General features: G+C 38.3%; 1 protein-coding gene across 2 annotated transcripts in view; it reads left to right on the top strand.

Annotated features, from left to right (window-relative positions):
- Positions 1-20,604, top strand: part of CDK15 (cyclin dependent kinase 15) — a 78,762-nt gene that overhangs the window by 21,137 nt on the left and 37,021 nt on the right. For both annotated transcript variants that reach the window (XM_049615171.1, XM_049615170.1), the window contains exons 7-9: positions 4,139-4,262; positions 5,922-6,042; positions 20,205-20,298. In XM_049615171.1, coding sequence (XP_049471128.1) covers positions 4,139-4,262; positions 5,922-6,042; positions 20,205-20,298 — 339 coding nt within the window. The remainder of the gene's footprint in view (positions 1-4,138; positions 4,263-5,921; positions 6,043-20,204; positions 20,299-20,604) is intronic.

The raw sequence follows: 20,604 nt of genomic DNA, 5'->3' as shown, positions 1-20,604 counted from the left end.
AGCTAGGGACAGAACAGAAGAGCCAAGGAACTAGAGATGTTGATTAGATAGAGGAAGGCTTAGAGAAAGAATAACTGTGAGAAAGATAGAATATTTTCAGGCTTGAGTGACTCTCATACCAGGCACTGTGCTAAATGATTAGAAGGATAAGAAGCCATGAAGAAGACATGAGTCCTGCCCTCAGGGGCCTTACAACCAAAAACAAGAGATAAGAAATATGCACCAATACTGTTACAGGACATTTGTGAATAATACCGAGTGAGAAATAAGGCCTCATGTAGATGTACAAAAAAAATAAAAGATATCTTCTCATTTTAAGAGCTTTTATTAAGGCAGACATTAAAAGATACATTGCATTTCAAGAGTCTGTAATAGGGGAAGATGTCACAGACGGAAGGAATGTTTTCAGCAAAGATACAGAACAGAGAAGTAGAGGATGTGTTCAGGAAAGAGGATCCCAGAGCCATGGACTGTTAGGGTTAAATGAACTACATTACTTTTCAGTCTTTGTGTTTTGACCCATTAGCGGGTTATGAAATCAATTTGGCAATCAGCAACCAGCATTTTAAAAAATGAAATAGAATAGATGAGAAAAGAATAGAAAATATTAGGGTATGTTACACCTAGTAAGAATACGTATTATTTTGTGCAACTTTTGTGCCCCTTGAAACCGCGCTTATATCTATATATGAATGCAAGTACTGGATACACATGTATTTCTTATGGTAAGTTGCAGCAGGAAAAAAAAGCCTTAAAAACTCTGGGCTGCTCTAACTTTCTTAATTTGCAGAATTGGAATCCAAGGTTTGATAAGACAAATATTTTGCCTGAAGTTATAGAACCAGTTTTTGCCATTGCTAAAAATGATTCTTGGTTAAGATTCTTTTCCAGAGTACTGCATCTCTGGTCCTATTGGCCCGAAATAGAGAACATATTAGTAAAATGAGGATATGTAAGTCTGGAAAAATAGATTCGGTAGGTGGTTGAGAACCTTATTTTCTAAGATGTGGACTATATTTCTTAGACAGTAGAGTCATTCAAGGGGTTTGCATTGAGAGAGAATAACATGATCAGAAGGAAATTTATGTAACTGTGGTCTGTGGGATGGATTAAAGAGTAGGGGATTTCATTAGGAGTTCATTGATGTGGGCTGGCCCAGTGCTTCTCAAACTTCAATGAGCAGATGAATGACCTGGGCATCTGATTCAGGAAGTCTAGGGTAAAGGCCTTAGCCTCTGGGTTTCTAACATAATCTCCTTGATTGACCAGAAGAATTATAGCTCTATTAACAGAAATAGAAGTTGATTGAAGAGGAGAAGGAGGAGAATTCCTGTTTTAGACATAGTGAGCTTCTAGTTGAGGTAGAAATCCAAAGGAAAATGAGCAGCAAACAATTGGAGGGGAGATTGGTGCCCAAGAGGAAGATAGACGCTGGAGATGTAGACTTGAGGGCAATTGGAACATGTAGTTTGTAAAGACAAGAGAGTAGATAACCCAAAGAGCAAATACACAAAGATAAAAGAACTGATTATAGAACTTTTGCCTTTAGGGGTTGAAAGAGGAACAGGGCAGCAAGAGACAAAAGAAAAGAAGCTTTTAGGAATGTAGAGGATCCAGAAAAATACACTCTCATGGAAATCAAAGGAAAAGACAATTTCAGGGAAGGCATGGTTGAGAGTGTCACTAATACCAGGAATACATTTGAAAACCATACTTGACTATTTTGTGGATTTGTGAGGGATACACTAATAAATAGAGGGGTTTATTAGGGGTATGTGGAAGCACAAAGGAAAAAGTTTTCCCATCAAAACAAGTGGGAGTAGGGATGAGTTCTCCATAGCCAGGGCAGCAGTGAAAATGCTCACTCTGGCCCAGGTGGCACAAGCCCAATGAAATTATCTTGTCCCCAAGAGCCTCACTGTGTTGGAAACAGGACGAACCCCTGGGGTATGGGAAGTCTCTCTGGAAAGAATCACCCGAGATCTGGCTTGGTGTTGACTGAGAAAACACCAAGGGATTGAGTTCTGTTAATGGTGCTTTGGTGGTGTGAAGGAAGAATCCAGGTTGCAAAGGATTCAAGAGTGAGTGAGTTGGTGAGGTTAGTCAGGGCAGACTGCAGTTTTGAGAAGTGTGGCTCTAAAATACCATATGTGTGGGGCGCCTGAGTGGCTCAGTCAGTTGGGCGCCTGACTTCGGCTCAGGTCATGATCTCACAGTTCATAAGTTGGAACCCCATGTCAGGCTCTGTGCTGGCAGCTTGGAGCCTGGAGCCTGCTTCGGATTCTGTGTCTCCCTCTCTCTCTGCCCCTTCTCGGCTCACACACACTCTCTCTCTCTCTCTCAAAAATAAATAAAATGTTAAAAAAATAAAAATAAATAAAATAAAATACCATACATAAATACTGCAGCGCTTTACCATTTACAAATGCTTGTGGACATTCATGTGGAGCCCGGGAGGAAAGGGATTGAAGAGCAAGAAGGTGAGGGCGGGTGTGACTAATTAGTGAGAGCAGTCTGTACTCCAACATGAAAGGCGTTTCAGGCTGGCCCACTAAGAAATTCTGTCTCTGACTCAGCCAGCTCCCTCTTCCTTTCCCTGTCAAGTTTTAATTTTCTTTTCGCCAGTTTCTCAGAATGGTGTAGTGGAGTTAGGCTGGTCTGAGTTTGAGTTTTGGCCCTGACAGTTTCTAGACATGTTTTTAAAGTATCTTTGAGCCCTATTTTTCTTATCTGTAAATCAAGGACAAGCGTTATCTCCCTCATGGATTACTTTGAGGATTATGAAAGGTGCTAGGCGTACAATAAATGTTGTTTTCCCCTTCCTCCCTTCTGTCTCTCTCCCCCAATTGTCTGTTGCTCCCACTTTCCTCAGTATTTTCACATTGAAAAGCACTAGGAAAACTCATAGAACCAGTGAACATAGGAGTGTCAGGAAATTTTTAACATTCTTAAATGGCTCATGAGCCTGATGTAGGACCTGCATAAAACTACACAGACACAGCAGTGCCATGGTGGGCAAACCCCCCAGGCCTCTTTGGTCAGATCGAGCTACCCCTCTGCTTGCCTCCAATGTCTCCTAGTCATTGCTAGGCCAGTAAACGTGCCAGCATCTCTGAAGTTCCCAGTTTCCAGGATGTGATGCAAAAAGTGTGATGGATTTACCTGCACAGCTCTGCATCTGCTATTGTGCCTCTGTCTCCAGGAATGCTGGGGCTGGGCTTTTCTTTTCTAAACTGCCAGAACATGTCCTCGGTTGGCATAGGTCTTTGTAAACACTAATGTTGGTGTTTCGATTCTCAATTGCCAGTGGCACTGGAAAAGAGCAAAAGACATTGGAATCCTAAGCATTCTGTTTTTCCTTAAGCGTCTACATTGGTGGGAACCTAATAATGTCTTTGGTTTCTATGCCTTATAACCACATGCAACATTTAAAAATTTGGGCCCAGAATGTATTTTTCCCTCTTATTTCTTTAACTATTTATTCCTTAATCTCTTTCTTTTCTTTTCTTTTTTGGTCTATTGTTTTTTTGTTTTTGTTTTTTCCCTGTTTTTGCTCTTTCTTCCTTTTAGTCAAATGGCTGCAATATAGCTTGTTTTCAGCTTTGAACTTCAGACTTAAAAATAGGTTTAAAAGGTAATGGTTCCTTTATTTCCTAATTCCATCTAAAGATATATTTCCTAGTCTGGTCTCCTTGTGTTATGTTTTTAAAAGGGCTTCATATCAGAGAGCCTGGAAAACTTAAGCAGTTGTAAACCTTAGAATATCATTTCCAGGTCAACTTTGATCTTATATGCCAAGTTCATCGGTGGGAAAAAAAATTAAATCTTTCACATCTAAATCAATAACTAGTTCCGAAGGAAACTTCAAAGTTTCCCTTTAGATTTTTAAGGAAGGGTAATTCCTCCAGTATCAAAGAAATGAGATGTCAGGAAAAGGCAGAATCCCTTTGTTTAGGACATGGTCTACTTATTTGACTTTCCTTGTCTTTTTTTTCCCCTTTCTGAATGTAAAATCTTTTTTTTTTTCCTCTCAAGAAACACTTTTACTATATTCTTTCAGATGACTGTTTTTGATTTAGAGGAGAAATCAACACATAGTGGCTCAAATCTCCTTAGATAAGGTGTTCATTCCTTCCAGCTTTTCATGTTTCAACTTTTGCGGGGCCTGGCATACATCCACCACCAACACGTTCTTCACAGGGACCTGAAACCTCAGAACTTACTCATCAGTCACCTGGGAGAGCTCAAACTGGCTGATTTTGGTAAGTCTCCCCTCAAGTGTCTTTCTGGGCTATGAACAATGATGCTTTTGTGTGCATGTGTTTAAAGCATTGACTAGGCCTGGCCTTTGAAAATCGGAGGCCCATGGAACGTGGTGCTTTGTGAGGATGTCAAACTACCATATAGGAAGTGTGAGGCAAGAAACAGGGCAAGCTTGGTAGCTTCTTAGGATTCCATCAAGTCCCAGTCTAATCAGATCCTAAAACTTGGGTACCTCTACTGCCCCATTGCCATTTTTTATAGGGAGACATTTGTAGAGAGAACTGTACCTAGTACGTTTTCCTACATCTGAATGGATATAAAAATTCAGAATAGATCAAGGTTATCCCATGATGACAGGATAAAGAGGTAAACCCCAGATTATAGGATGGACTCCTGTCGCAGTAGAGGCTTCAGGGCACTTGTTCTGGTCACCTATCTATAGAGCTGTGTTGCATGAGTACCTGAGGTTTTTATTCCTATCAAGGTGACAACAGATTTCCCTGGGGTATCATTTTAGTTCCATTTTAGTACCTGGGGTTCCATTTTAGTACTTATCACAGTTTATAACAATATATACACATATATTTGTGTAATGATTTTGTCTACTCTGCTAGACTGTAAGCATCATGAAGACAACCTGAGTCCATTTTGCTCATCATCATATCCCTAAGGCCTGACACCACAGTAGGTGCTTCATAAATATTTGTTAAAAAAACTAGAGCTGAGGAACCACTCTTCTCTGTTTGGCGGATATCAGATGGTTGCACTATAGCTATAGTACTTAATTCTGACATATTAGTTTTCATCTGAGCATATAAGCATTTGGCAGATACTCATTTATGAATTCCCACAACAGAGAACTCATCTACTGAGGTTTTTTTCCCAGCTGCACATCATGTGATTCTGTGAGATAAGTAGCTGACCAACAAAAGTACTCTTATATTCCAGAGAACTTGAGAGTGATGTGTTCAAGGCCTTACCAAATTAATTAGTTTGGATTAGCAGTCCCCACCTTGTATGTACTAAACTGGGGATTCCTGGACTACAAAATGGAGGGCAACCTTATTAGTTGTGAACTGAGTTCTGTTGCTGTTACAGAGACCCCAAATTACAGAGGTGTAAACATGCTAGAAGCTTAACTTTCTCTCACATAACAGTCTGACCTAAGTAGTCAGAGCTTGTATGGTGGCTCCATGGTGTCTTGACCCATGTTCCTTCTGTCATGTGGCCCCACCATCCTTAAGGTATTGCCCCAACTACATATTTAAAGATGGCTGCCACCTCATTCTCATTATAGCCTAGAGGAAGAAGAAAAGGGAAGAAGGTGTGTTTAATTCCTCCAAAAGGGCATGGTCTGGAAGTTCACACATCACTTCTGTTTATATCATATAGGCAAGAATTTAGTCACCTCCCTATACTTAGCTGCCAGGAAGGCCACATCTAGCTGCAAGTAGGCCAAAATTTCAGAAATTCACTTGATGAAGATGTACGCAAGGGTCAAGATAACTGAGTAACTATTAAAAGCACCCAGATTTTGTGTATTATTTTTTTTAATGTTGCTTACTCTGCCAGTTATTAACTCCTGGTAGCATGCATCTCTTGCTGGCTCTCCAGGAAGTCCTAGAACAGTGAGTTCTGTGCTTTTCCTCTTTGGCCAGGTCTTGCTCGGGCAAAGTCTATTCCCAGCCAGACATACTCTTCAGAAGTTGTGACCCTCTGGTACCGCCCTCCTGATGCCTTGCTGGGAGCCACTGAATATTCCTCTGAACTGGACATATGGTAAGAAATAGTGTCAATAAAATGAAGAAAATGTGAGTTGTTTTACCCAGTAGAACTGCTTTATAATCTTAATTGCATTTTAAGTAATGTTAATAATGACAATCATGCTTATATACAGAAACATAAAGTGCTTTCAAATATGTATCTCATTTGACTTTTGCAATTATTCTGTGAATTTTTATAGTTAAAGAAATTGAGACTCAGAGAGATCTTGCCCAAGGCATATTCTGAATTGGATAACTCTCCTCCTAGCTCTTCTCTTCAGTCTTTTGTCTTTCCCCCTTGTCCTCAGAGAAACACACACTCATGCTCCCCAACCACAGATACACAAACACATACACACATCTGCACACTAATGCTCACACATGCCCAAGTACAGTTCAGAGCTTAGAGAAAAAGGCACACAGACCATGATTGAGCAGACCCAATTTTCATGCCAGTTCTATTAATTATTCTGGATTATGTTATCTTGAAAACTCATGTATCTTCTCTGTGTCTGTGTTTCTCCATCAAAAAACAATTTTTAATGTTTATTTATTTTTGAGAGAGAGAGTGAGCAGGGAGGGGCAGAGAGAGAGGGAGAGAGAGAGAATCTGAAGCAGGCTCCGTGCTATCAGTGTAAAGCCCAACATGGGGCTCGAACCCACTAACCGTGAGATCATGACCTGAGCTGAAATTAAGAGTCAGACGCTTAACTGACTGAGCCACCCAGGTGCCCCTGTGTTTCTCCATTTTTAAAATGAAGGTAATAAACTCTTTCCATGAGGGGTTAAATGGGGCTATAGTATAAGAATCAGATAAGCATTTCCAAGTGGAACCACATCACTGGGGAGGCTCTTAGATTAATGGAGTGCAATAGTGACTGTGGGATCACTCATCATCCTACAACAGCAGTGTTATGTTATCAGATCTTATTTCTGCTAATATCTCGGTCATCTGGGGGCCACAGTTAAATGTGTGGTGACTTTGCAATCATAGCCATCCCCTCAGAGTTAACAAAATGTATGGACATCCTTCAGTTCCTTAGGAGGTCTTCCATAAACAAAAAGCCTTGTTTTAAAAAAAAATCAATAATAGATTTTTTAAAAATTAAACAGTATTGGGGCATCTGGGTGGCTCAGTCGGTTAGGCGTCCAACTTCGGCTCAGGTCATGATCTCACGGTTTTTGGGTTCAAGCCCCATGTCGGGCTCTGTGCTGACAGCTCAGAGCCTGGAGCCTGCTTCAGATTCTGTCTCATTCTCTCTCTGCCCCTCCCTCACTTGTGCTCTCTGTCTCTCAAAAATAAATAAATGTAAAAAAAATTTTTTTTAATTAAACAGTATTCTAAAAAGGCTAAACTAAGCTTTTGGATTTCCAAAAGAATTGAGAAAGGTTGCAGAAATATTCCTCCAGTGTCTCTGGAGTCATTGATTTCCCAATACCTGGTACCATTTCTAGAAATATCACCAGCTAGTCAAAATCCTCCTGAAACTGTCAGCTCTCACTGCTCTGCACTGTCACTTCAAAGGCCTGTGCAGGCTCTGGCTTTCTTAGTGCTTAATGATTGCTTCCTAGTTGTGCTTCACAGACAAACTGAAACTTCTACTCATCACTTCTAAACTTTGTTTTATTATGGAACATTTAAAACATTCAAAAAATGTATCATATATATACATCAGTGATTCTTGACCAGGACCAATTTTGCTCCCCAGGGACATTTGACAATGTCTGGAGACAGTTTTTATTGTCACAGCTGGGAGGCGGGTGCTATAGGCATCTAGTGGGAAGGGCCTGGGACGCTACTAAATATCACAACAAAGGTTTATCCAGCCCCAAATATCAACAGTGTCAAGACTGAGGAACCCAGGGGCGCCTGGGTGGCGCAGTCAGTTAAGCGTCCAACTTCAGCCAGGTCACGATCTCGCGGTCCGTGAGTTCGAGCCCCGCGTCGGGCTCTGGGCTGATGGCTCGGAGCCTGGAGCCTGTTTCCGATTCTGTGTCTCCCTCTCTCTCTGCCCCTCCCCCGTTCATGCTCTGTCTCTCTCTGTCCCAAAAATAAATAAAAAAACGTTGAAAAAAAAAGAAATTAAAAAAAAAAAAAGACTGAGGAACCCAATGTAGATTAAGAAGCATAATAAAGTGAGTTTTGTGCATCCACTCCCAATGTAACAACTAGAACATACTGCCACATTTACCTGTGCCCCTCTCCCATCAACCTGTCCCTCCACCAGATGGGCTCCTAACTTGAATTTTTTTCTTGTCACCATTCCCTTACCCCTTTCAAAAATAATATTTGCATTTTTGATAATGTCCTAAAGATATTGTTTTACTTTACCTGCGTTTGAGTTTTTGTAAAAATTGTATTATATTGGGTTTTTTAAAATGTTTATTTATTTTTGAGAGAGAGCGTGCATGTGCAAGTGAGAGAGCGGCGGGGGGTGGGGGGTGGGGGTGGAGACAGAGAATCCCAAGCAGGCTTCACACTGTCAGTGCAAAGCCCCCCAGTATTATATTGTTTTTAGCCTTCTGTGCTTGCTTTTTTCCACTCAAGATGTTTCTAAGATTCATACATGTTGATCTATGTAGCTATGCCTTATTCCCTATTGATGAACATTTCAATTATTTAGTTTGTTTTTCTGTGTTTTGTTTGCTTTTGCTGTTATGAATATACTTGGTACTTATATTTAAGGATTTCTCTAGAGTACTTACTTAGTAGATTTCCTATGTCATAGGGTATATGAAAGTTCAACTCCTGGAAATAGTGCTGAATTATTTTCCAAAGTAGTTCTAACAATTTACATTCGAGCAGTGTATTATAGCCCCTTATCCACATCTGCACCAACTTTATAATCAAGCAGGTAGTATGGTATGTTGTGATCTAAATTTGCATTTTCCTAATTACTAATGAGGTTGGACACCTTTTCATGGATTATTTGCCATTTGTATTTCTCGTTTATGAAATACTTACTTGTGACTTTTGCTTATTTTCTTTTGGTCTCTCTGTCTCTGTCCCACTCTGTTCTTCCCTCCCTTTCTTCCTTCCTTTCTCCTTTTCTTTTCTTTCCTTCTTTCTTCCTCTGTCTCTTTCTTTCTTTCTTTCTTTCTTTCTTTCTTTCTTGATTTATAGGTGTTCTTCTATTCTGAATATTAATCTTTTATCAGGGATGTTGCAAGAAGTCTCCCCAGTTCGTGGCTTATGTTTTCATACCCTTAGGTTGTCTTTTTGAATAAAAGTTCTTAATTTTAATATTGTTGACCTTATCAGTCTTCTATTTTTGGTTAGCCCTTTTGTTTCTTGTTTTAAAAAAAAATCCTTCTCTCCTTGAGGTCAGAATGATATTTTCTAATACATTCTTTAAAAAGTTGCTGGGGCACCTGGGTGGCTCAATCGGTTAAGCATGCAACTCTTGGTTTCAGCTCAGGTCATTATCTTATAGTTCGTGAGTTTGAGCCCCATGTCAGGCTCCGTGCTGACACTGCAGAGCCTGCTTGCAATTCTCTCTCTCTGTCTCTCTGCACCGTGTGCACTCTCTCTTTCTCTCTCTCAAAATAAACTTAAAAAAATAAATTTATAAGTTGTAAAGTTTGTCCTTTCATTTTAAATCTTTAATATATTGGAAATTGACTTTTGTCTGTGCCAACCAGTTGTCTCACCCATTTTCTTCTGTGATCTGCCATAGCCAATCTCTCATATATCAAGTTTCCATGAACACAGAGGTCTATGTCTGGGCTCTCTTTTCTGTTCCACTGGGGTCAGGGGTTGGTGTCTCTGTCTTAGGACCAATGTGCCACTGTATTAATTTCTATAGCTTTATAATATTTGATATCTGGTAAGACAAGTGTCCCCACCTATTTCGTCTTCCTCAGGGGAGTCTTAGCTATTTTCCCCTTTGATTTTTCATATATATTTTAGATTAGTGTTTCAAGTTTCATGAAAAACCCTAGTGGGATTTTCACTGGAATTGCATTGAAATTATAGAACTCTCTGAGAAAAATTAACACCCTTGTAATATTGTTTTCCAATTTTTAAACATGGTGTATTTCTTCACCTGTTTGGTTTGTCTTTAATGCCTTTTAGTAGCTTTATTATTTTCTCTCTAAGCTTTTACATATCCAGAGCAAAGATCCTTAAGTCTATTTCTATTGTTTTTTCTTTTGGTTCTTGCATATGGTATCTTTTTCCCCTGCATATTTAGTTGTTTTTGACAGCGATATGCTAATTTACCTTGGAATTTCATTTGTGGGATTTTTTTTGAGGCCTTGAATGAGGTAGGTTTCCTCAGAGAAGATTTGCATTTGATTCTTCTAGGTGCATTATTTAAGAAATTAATTTTTGTATTTTATATAAGTGTTGGTCTGCCACTCAGATCTTGATTTCCAGATACCATTCCCTACTAAAAAGAACTAAGACTTTTTGGAGAACTGGTCAATTCTAAGGCTGGGGCAAGGAAAGTATAAGATGAGCCAGAAACATGTTATTGGGCCAGAACATTTTTTTACAAAGTGGTCAAAAAATGGGGGGAATATGTCAAAATGACAGGGGAAGCAACTTGAAGAAATGCCTACTGACCAAAGATGTACAATTTGAGTAGAATTTGATTTATAATCAAAGTAAATGATGTAGGTAATGGATTATAAGCCACTGAATAAAATAAGAATGTGTAAGTCCATACTAAAGATAGCTAGCTAACTGGATAAGAAAGGAAGCATCTCCTTATAGTAGAATGCCAACTAATAACTGGAGAAGAAATGACTTAGAAAATCACTATTTTGCAATATGGTAGTGATTGGTTCAAACAAGAATTAACAATGCTAAACTAGAACAGAAAGTTTGATTAGGAATAAAAACTTTTCATAGTCTCAGAGTACATCTCCACAAATTACTTATCAGTTACAAAGGAAAAAAATAGTAACTTTATAGAAAAGAAAAAAACTTGGCAGATACCACTTTCACCAAGTGATTAGAGTTAATATCATCAATAATGGCACTGACTGACACTGTGGGCCTCTTGATATGAGGCACTGAGAAGGATACAATATCACTTATGAGGTTTTCCTGCAAAAAATCACAACCTGAATCAAATGATGAGGAAACAACTGATAAACCTTATTTGAGGGACATTCAGCAACATAACTGGCCTGTACTTTTTTAAAGGGTTGTAGGGGAGGGAAAATTTCCCTCTGTCCTTTTAGAGTCTGTGGATGAACCCGCAAATTGACAACAGATTAATGGGAGAAAAGCATATAAATTTTATTTGATGTTAAAAGTTTTATGTGGCATAGAGAAGGGGGCTTTATAGAAAGAAGAGAAAATGCTCAAAGAAGCAGCTAGGCTCAGAGGCTTTTATACCATTCTGACAAAGAATGATAAATTTGTAGGGAAGTGATAAGACAAAAGAAAGGGGTTTCTGGACTCTTTAAGGGCTGTAAATTGTGGGATAAAATCCTCACAAGGGGAATTTATGCCCTATTTTCAGGCAGATAGGGGGAGGTGGAAAGCTCATCCTATGTTTGCTTTTACTCAATTGCCTTCAGCGCAACATAATCTTTATACCAGAGTGACATATTTTGGGGTGGCATATTTTGATCCCCCTACTAGGTCAAGGATTTAAAAGGCAAAGAAAGACTGAGGAATTGTTTCAGATTAAAGAAACTAAGGGGATATGCCAACAATGCAATGCATGGTTCTACATTGGATCCTGGAGGAAATGGAGCTAAAGAACAGGACTCAGACAAAAAGTGAAATTTAAATATGGACTGTGGATTAGATAGTAGTATTGGGCCACTGTTAAATTTTCTGATTTTGATAATTGCACTGCTGTTATGTAAGAGAATGCTTTTGTTCTTAGAAAATGTGAAGTATTTAGGGGTGAAGAATTTGATCTGTAACTTACTCTCTACTGCTTCAGAAAAAATAGAGAAAAAAAATGAAAGGCAAAACGTTGGCAGTTGGTGAATCTGTTTGAAGAGAGTTCATTCTACTACGCTTGCCACTTTTTTTTGTTTAAAATTATTTCAAAATTAAAAATCACCCCCGTTTCACCAGAGATAGTGTAAGTAGCACTAACCTAGTATGTGATCGGTGTTTGCAAATATTTCACACGTTTGAGAAGAATGCAGATTTCTGAATTGTTGGGTACAGGTTTTTACATATGTTCAAAAATCCAGGGTTAATTGCATTATCCAAATCTTCTTTATATCATTCTTGTCTGTTTCACTTATCAATCAAAGGTGTGTTGAAATTGTTCACTGTATTGTTGATTTGTCATAATTCTGTTCATTTCTGCTTTATGTACTTTAAAGCTCTTTTCATTAAGTGCAAATAAATTTAAAACTGTTCATTATTCCTTTATGCATTTTAGATCTTACTTTTGGGAGATTCCTAGCTGGCTCAGTTGGAAAAGCATGCAACCTTTGATTTCAGGGTTGTGGGTTCAAGCCCCACACTGGGTATAGAGATCACTTAAAAATAAAATATTTTTTAAAAAATCTTACTTTAGGAATAATTTCCTTTCTTTTTTAAATTTCATTTTTAAATTCACTTTATTTTTTAATTTTTATTATTTTTTAAAAATTTACATCTAAGTTAGTTAACATATAGTGTAATTATGATTTCAGGAATAGAATTTAGTGATTTATCACTTACAAATAACACCCAGTGCTCATCCCAGCAAGTGTCCTCCTTAACTCCCCTTGCCCATTTAGCCCATCCCCCCACCCAAAACCCCTCCAGCAACCCTCAGCTTGTTCTGTATTTAAGAGTCTGTTATGGTTTGTCTCCTTCCCTGTTTTTACATTATTTTTGCTTCCCTTCATTTATGTTCATCTGTTTTGTATCTTAAATTCCACATATGAGTGAAGTCATATGATATTTGTCTTTCTCTGACTGATTTATTTTGCTTAGCAATTACATTCTAGTTCCATCCACATTGTTGCAAATGGCAAGATATCATTCTTTTTGATTGCTAATATTCCATTGTGTGTGTGTGTGTGTGTGTGTGTGTGTGTGTGTGTGTATCACATCTTCTTTATCCATTCATCAGTCATTGGACATTTAGGCTTTCTCCTTACTTTGGCTATTGTTGATAGCACTGCTGTAAACATTGGGGTGCATGTTCCCCTTTGAAACAGCACTCTTGTAACCTTTGGATAAACACCTAGTAGTGCAATTGCTGGGTCGTAGGGTAGTTCTATTACTTAAAAAAAAAATTTTTTTTAGCATTTATTTCTGAGAGACAGAGCAAGACAGAGCACAAGTAGGGGAGGGGCAGAGAGAGGGAGAATCCGAAGCAGACTCCAGGCTCTGAGCTGTCAGCGCAGAGCCCAAAGGGGGACTCAAACTCACAGACTATGAGATCAAGACCTGAGCTGAAGTTGACCACCTAACCAACTGAGCCACCCAAGCGCCCCAGGGTAGTTCTATTTTTAATTTTTTGAGGAACCCCCATGCAGTTTTCCAGAGTGGCTGCAGCAGTTTGCATTCCCATTATTTTCCTTTCTTTTAAAGTAAATATTCTAGAATTTTCTTTAGCATAGGCTAATCAGTGGCAAATCTGTTTCTGTGTCTTAAGATAAACTCTAATTGTTGAAAAGTAGACTTGCTAGGGATGTAATTCTAGACTGATGCTTATTTTTTCTCAGAACTTTGAGGATATCATCCCCCTGCTTTGTCTTCCATTGTTGCTGTTGTGAAGTTTGCTTTTAGCATAATTGTGAAGTTTGCTTTCAGACCTCTTGTCATTCTTTTGTAAGTGATCTCTCATTTTATCTAGACATTTTAAATATATATTTTTTTGCCTTTATTATTATAGAGTTTTCACTTTAAGGTGTGTGGTGTGGGTTTCTTTTTACTTACACTGCTTGGTATATATTGTGCTTCCTCTGGTTATGAATCGTGTCTTTAGTTGGTCATTTCCTCTTTGAATGTTCCCTCTATTCCCTTCTCTCTTTCTAGAACTCCAATGAAAGATTACCAGAACATGTCTTTCTATTATCCATAGCTCTTATCCTCTCTTTCATATTTCCTGTCTCTTTAAATTTCTGTGCTGCATCCTGGATAGTTGCCTCAGCTCACCTACCGGTTCTTTAAGTCTGTCTTTTTTTTTAAACGTTTATTTATTTATTTTGAAAGAGACAGAGAAAGCAGGGGAGTGGAAGAGAGAGAGAGGTAGAGAGAGAATCCCAAGCAGGCTCTGTATCATCAGCGCAGAGCCTGACACAGGCCTCAAACTCACAAACCTGAAGATCATGACCTGAGCTGAAATTAAGAGTCAGACGCTTAACTGACTGAGCCACCCAGGTGCCCCTAAGTCTGTCTTCAGCTACATATCCCTTACCTTTTTACTGCATATACAAAAATGCATGTTTTTAACATTTCATTGATAAATGTTTCATGAATTTAACCACGAATAATAACACAAAGTTGAAATTCAATTATAGTTGAAATTATTGTCATTACTCTTATTCATTACATTATTATTATTGTTTGCCCAGTAAAACTCAAAAAGTAATATAAAAATAGAACAACAGGGGTGCCTGGGTGGCTCAGTCGGTTGAGCGGCCGACTTCGGCTCAGGTCATGATTTCGCGGTCCGTGAGTTCGAGCCCCGCGTCGGGCTCTGTGCTGACAGCTCAGAGCCTGGAGCCTGTTTCAGATTCTGTGTCTCCCTCTCTCTGACCCTCCCCCGTTCATGCTCTGTCTCTCTCTGTCTCAAAAATAAATAAACGTTAAAAAAAAATTAAAAAAAAAAATAGAACAGACATCTTCCATTGAGTTTACTATTATTTGTTCACTCTCTGCATAATTGTTAGATATTGAGTGTTTACACTGAGATTCCTTTTCACCCATTTTTTGGTTCTTTTCAGAGTGGTAAAAGGGGAAGTTAGTAGGGAGGAGATTTCCAATTGACAAAGGAAGAAAAGGAGGAAAAATCCTATTGTGCTAGGTCATGAAACCCCATAGGGTACAAACTGAGTGCATTTTTGGAGGCAGTGGGCAAGTATTAGAGCCTTTGTCTTAAAGAAACTAATTATAACACAGAGTGCCAGAGCCTCATTCACAGTGAGCCCTGGTGGCAGCAGAGTCAGCAGGGGGGGCCCAGGGAAAAAAGTTAGATTATGGAAAATAGGACATATTGGTTATTCTCAACCCTTAGAACCAATGCTCTCCAGTCTCCCAACATTGTCTCTTTTTTCTTTCTGCCACTTTTTCAGACCTTAAAAGATTCTATTAGCAACTTTGATGAGAAAACTTAATGTTTTAGGATAATTACACTATTTTGTTTTTGTTTACTTTTTTGTCTTATGTTAAAATACATACAACGTAAAATTTACCACTTTAACCATTTTAAAATGTGCAATTCATTTGCATTGAGTACACTCACATTGCTGTGTAACCATCACCATTATCCACCGTGAAAATTTTTTTCATCATCCCAAACTAAAACTCTGTGCCCATTAAACAAAGACTACCTATTACTCCCTTCCCCCAGCCCCTGGGAACCACTATTCTACTTTCTGTCTCCATGAATCTGACTCTTCTAGGTACCTCATATAAGTGCAATCATACAATATTTTCCTTCTGGGTCTGGTTTATTTCACTTAGCATAATTTTTCAAGGTTCATCCATGTTATGGTAAACTGATTTTAAAGAAAGATTGATTTTGGCACACAAAGTGTTCTATTCAAAACTGACTTCAGGCAGCTGCTGGTTTTAGGACTATGAAAAGTTGTTCCTGTCTGAGGGATTGCAAATTTCCTGCTGCAAACTTCCAAATATAAAGAGTGGCCCAGGGAAAAGCAAATGGAAATGTCATGTCACTGTCATACATTCTGTTATTCTGAACTAATTTCAACAGCGAAAAATGAAATACTGATTCATTTCTCCCAACAACATTTTTGTATGCTCCTTACACCTCTGAAAAACCTAAAACTCCTGAGATGGTTGATTTCCCCAGAGATTGCCTAAGGAATTTGAAGAATCTTTTCCTCTCTTATGGAAGAATTTGTTCATGCTCAGAATAGAGAAAAAGTTAGGAAGACAGCCAGAAAAAGCAGAAAACCTGGAAGCTGTTTCCTCTAATTTGACTGAAGAACCACAGTTGGAGCAATAAAATGACTCAGTGCATCTCTCCTTTCTGGAAGGATTCACTGGTTGATGTCATCAGGTTTTTCCAAGCATAGGAAGTTCCCCTTCATCTACATGGGCTGCCCCGAGTGTATCTCCACAGAGCAGAAATCCTCTGAGAAGCCTGAAGATAGGAAGGGTAAGAAGAAGAGGTAAGAAGAGGCACAGGAATGAAGATTTAAGAACAAAACAGAGGAGAAAAAGAAAATAGGAGCTGGTTTCTTATCTGGACCTAAATGTTCAGAATATTTTAAATGTTTGCCTAAGGCTAGACTAGGGGTGGACAAAATAGATGATAGCCACACAACTTGTTTACAAAGAAAATTAAAAAATACAATAGCTCTGAAAAACAACTGAAAATAAATAGGATGATTAATTGTATAGTTTTTAAAGAACAATGCTTACACCTAGAAAGCATCTTCCGTTTTTCAAACTTAAGGTGCATAGATTCATTTTCTTACCAATGCATTGATATTTATGGTACTTGTGGATATTCTAGGTACTGAAATATAATTGATTTAGGAATTTTGTTTGTCTTACAAGTGTCCTAAGTAGGCACATGGGCACCTGCACGTGAGCACTGTCTCTATATATATGTATAAATATTAAAAATATGAATAAGTAGCCTTAGACTGTATATATTTGTTAGGTTAGAAAGGTTTTAATCTACTGCTAGGTGAAGCTTAAAAAGAAGGACTCAAGAAAATGCCAGTAAGGCACCAACCATACAAATGCAAATGGAGAATTTCAACCAAATATTAGCATATTATTCTATAACACAAACACCTTGTGTTACTTTGTACTACTTGCATAATGGCCTTAATGTCCAGCTTTGTCCAATATTTTACACAATTTTGTACACTGTCCTAGTGGAGTAGAAGACAGAGGACACTAAAGACAAAGGACACAAAGGACAGAAGTAACAAAAGAACTTCCTTCTTGGTTCCCTACAGCCACCAGTATGAAAAAACAAGTTTTTTTCCAAGCAATGAAAACCTTTGGAAAGGAGGGAAAAAGTGGACTACAGGTTTAAACCTGGTAATGACTATGGTTTTGAACCTTGTTTAAAATGCCATCAGGTCTTCTAGTGGCTTGTGAGCCCCTGGTGTTTCTAGAAGGTATTAGAAGGGGCACCTGGGTGGCTCAGGTTAAGCATCCGAATTCAGCTCAGGTCATGATCTCACCATTCCGGAGTTCGAACCCCACATTGGACCCTGTGCTGACAGCTCGGAGCCTGGAGTCTGCTTTGGATTCTGTGTTTCTGTGTCTCCCTCCATCTCTGCTCCTCCCCGGCTCACACTCTGTCTCTCTGACTGTCTGTCTCTCTCTCAAAACTAAATAAGGGCGCCTGGGTAGCTCAGTTGGTTGAGCGTCCAACTTTGGCTTAGGTCATGATCTCACGGGTTGTGGGTTTGTGGGTTTGTGGGTTTGTGGGTTTGAGTCCCGTGTCAGGTTCTGTTCTGACAGCTCAGAGCCTGGAGCCTGCTTTGGATTCTATGTCTCCCTCTTTCTCTGCCCCTCCCCTGCTTGTGTTCTATCTCTCAAAAATAAATAAATGTTAAAAAAAAAAAAAAAACTAAATAAACATTAAAAAAAATTTTGTAGAAGGTATTAGGGTACTGGATGGACAGTTAGCACAAGTCTTCAAAAACCAGTGTATTTCCATTTCTATTTTATATCAATTAATATACAATTACATATGTTTTACACACACACACACACACACACGCACACACACACACACACACACATTTCATTTCAAAATGAAATGGTTTGAGACCTTTCAAGCACATGTAGAGAAACGTCATGCGTGGTGGCTGGAGACCATTTGATGGCATTCACCAACTCAGTTTCCTAGTTGGCTTATCTTATAATTGACGATTGCTAGCAATCAGGATGGTTTTTGACCATTTGATAGTTTTCTACTACTTTTATTTTCCTCCACCTTTCCTAAAAGCAAAAAAAAAAAAAACAAGAACAAAAACAAAAACACCCATAGATTCTAAAATGCAACCTGACGAGGAGCTTTAAAATGGCAATAATTCTAAAAATTCACCTCAACATACTATTCCTAGACTCTTTTTTTCTAAGTTTATTTTATTTATTTATTTTCAGAGAGAGAGAGGGAGCATGCACACATGGGGGGAGGAGCAGAGAGAGAGGGGGAGAGAGAATCCCAAGCAGGCTCTATCCTGTCAACATGGAGCCCCGTATGGGGCTCAAACTCATGAACTGTATTCACCAAATTCTTAAATTACATTTGTCTGATCAAAATTCTTGTATCACATAGCAAGATGTCTCTTGCACATGAAAAATCATTAAAAAGTAAATATAGTAGTTGGTATACCCAATTGGCTTTTTAAAATTGCCAATAAAGTGATATCTTTTATGTATATATGTACAAAATTCTAAAATTTACCCAGTTGATTATTTTAAATGCAAACCAAATATTAGGTCATGGAAACTGTTTTTGTCTTTTTTGACATGATAAAATACAATAACATTTCAATTTTCTTTTTAATATAAATTCTGTCCTCAAACCAGACACAAGATAAAAATTATTCTTAAACTTGTTTACCAAGAAATCTGCTTTCTCCAACACAATCAATTTAAACTGAATAAATTGCATGTGTCTGCAGTCAGATGGAAAAAATAAAAATTTATCATATGTAATAAATACATATGAATAATATTAAAGACCATATTTAAAATGAACTTGATAATAAATTTTTAATAATATGATGATCTATAATAAAATGTTTTACTTAACTGTCCTTCTTTATCATGCCACATAAGAAAATGTCAAGGTGATTAAGGGAGTGTGCAAGATTATGTGTTACAGTGAAAGGAAATTTGGAGTCGAAGGCTAGGACCATGAGGATAATCACTATAATCAGTCACCTGAACCAATTTTATCTCTCAAAAGACTTATATGAATAAAAATGTGTATTATTAGCAAAATAAATCTTACCCCTTACTGTCCCTCAGCAATTACCCTCCAATTTGACTACATAGGAAATAAATTTTATATTTCACCCTATTTCATCTATTTTGAGATGCACAATTTCTGCTAAATCAGGATGTACCTTATAATCAGTAGCGTCTTACCAAAGCCGCCAGCCAGGCTGCAGTTATGACCACAGCTACCATTGCACATGTGTGAACATCAAATGTCAGCATCAAAAGTTGCAGAATGAGTGTCAGTGACTTGGAAGAAAGTCTTGCAGACAGGAGAGCTTTTTTTTTCCCCCTTGTTTTTAACTAGGAACCAAATGGTGGTGGAAAGGGAGTGAATCAGACATGTTTAGCAACATTTTTTCAGAAGGAGCCAAAAGTAGGTTAACTCTACGTAATCGCAAGGTCAGCTTAGGAGCCCAGCACCAATGACTCTTAGTTTTCTTATGGATTATTTTAAGAAATGCTGCATCATCAAACTCCTGATATAGAGGATGATCCCATGGATAAAAACAGACATCAAAGAGTCTGAGTCAAATGCTGAATGTAACAAAGTTTTAGGAGTACCCAAACCAATTTATTTTTCTTACTGTTCCATTTTTTGCATGTACGAATATAATACATGGTAAAATAATCTCTCTAATTAAGTTTATAATAGCCCTTGCAATAGCTATGAAAGAAACATTCTGATTGTGTCGTGGTTCAACTTGCAGCGTTTTTTGTTTTTGTTCTTTTTTTCTTAATCGTTACCTATATTAATGGTGCCTCTTAGAAAGATAGCATTTTAGATTCTGTGAAAAAAAGCAGTCAATTTGGAGATTCTGTACTTTCCCCTCGTCTCATAAGATGGATAATGAACTTGAATGAGTTGAAATGTTTGTTATCCATACTGTGTTCCTAAATGCTGGTTGCATACCATTTTAATGAAAAGCTGCAGGCTGTTCTTTTTCTTTTTCTTTTCTCTTTACCAAGACTTTTAATAGCATATGTCCCCTGTTTAACTCTCCAAAATATTTACTGGGTGGAGAAATACTAGTAGTTCAGTTTCACATGTATGGTTTCCTTAAAAGTGTCAGACTGACTCTTGTTTCCTTTGCTAGGGGTGCAGGCTGCATCTTTATTGAAATGTTCCAGGGCCAACCTTTGTTTCCTGGGGTTTCCAACATCCTTGAACAACTGGAGAAGATCTGGGAGGTAAGAGAAGAATTCCTCTTAGGAAGAAGAAATATCTGCAATTCAAACTTTGAACCAAATTTGTTTTAGAGACAGTGAAGTAGTCCATCTGCTTTGAGATATTATGCCGAATATTAAGGCTGTGGAAACTGTAGAATTTGCCACAGGTGTAAGTACCTGGGGAACGAAGACATGGTCAGGAAACTCCCTGTTGTCTTGTAGCAGCCCCTGAATCCACCTGCTTGCTCTCATTATTTTCTCAACTTCCCAGGACAATTGCTGCTGTGGCTATTTAGGCACATCTCTGCCTTGCCACCGTCAGCTCTA

Source organism: Panthera uncia (assembly GCF_023721935.1).
Source record: "Panthera uncia isolate 11264 chromosome C1 unlocalized genomic scaffold, Puncia_PCG_1.0 HiC_scaffold_3, whole genome shotgun sequence".
Classification (NCBI taxonomy): Eukaryota; Metazoa; Chordata; class Mammalia; order Carnivora; family Felidae; genus Panthera; species Panthera uncia.
Note: the sequence above shows the minus strand (reverse complement) of the source record. Positions and strands in the feature narration are given on the sequence as shown.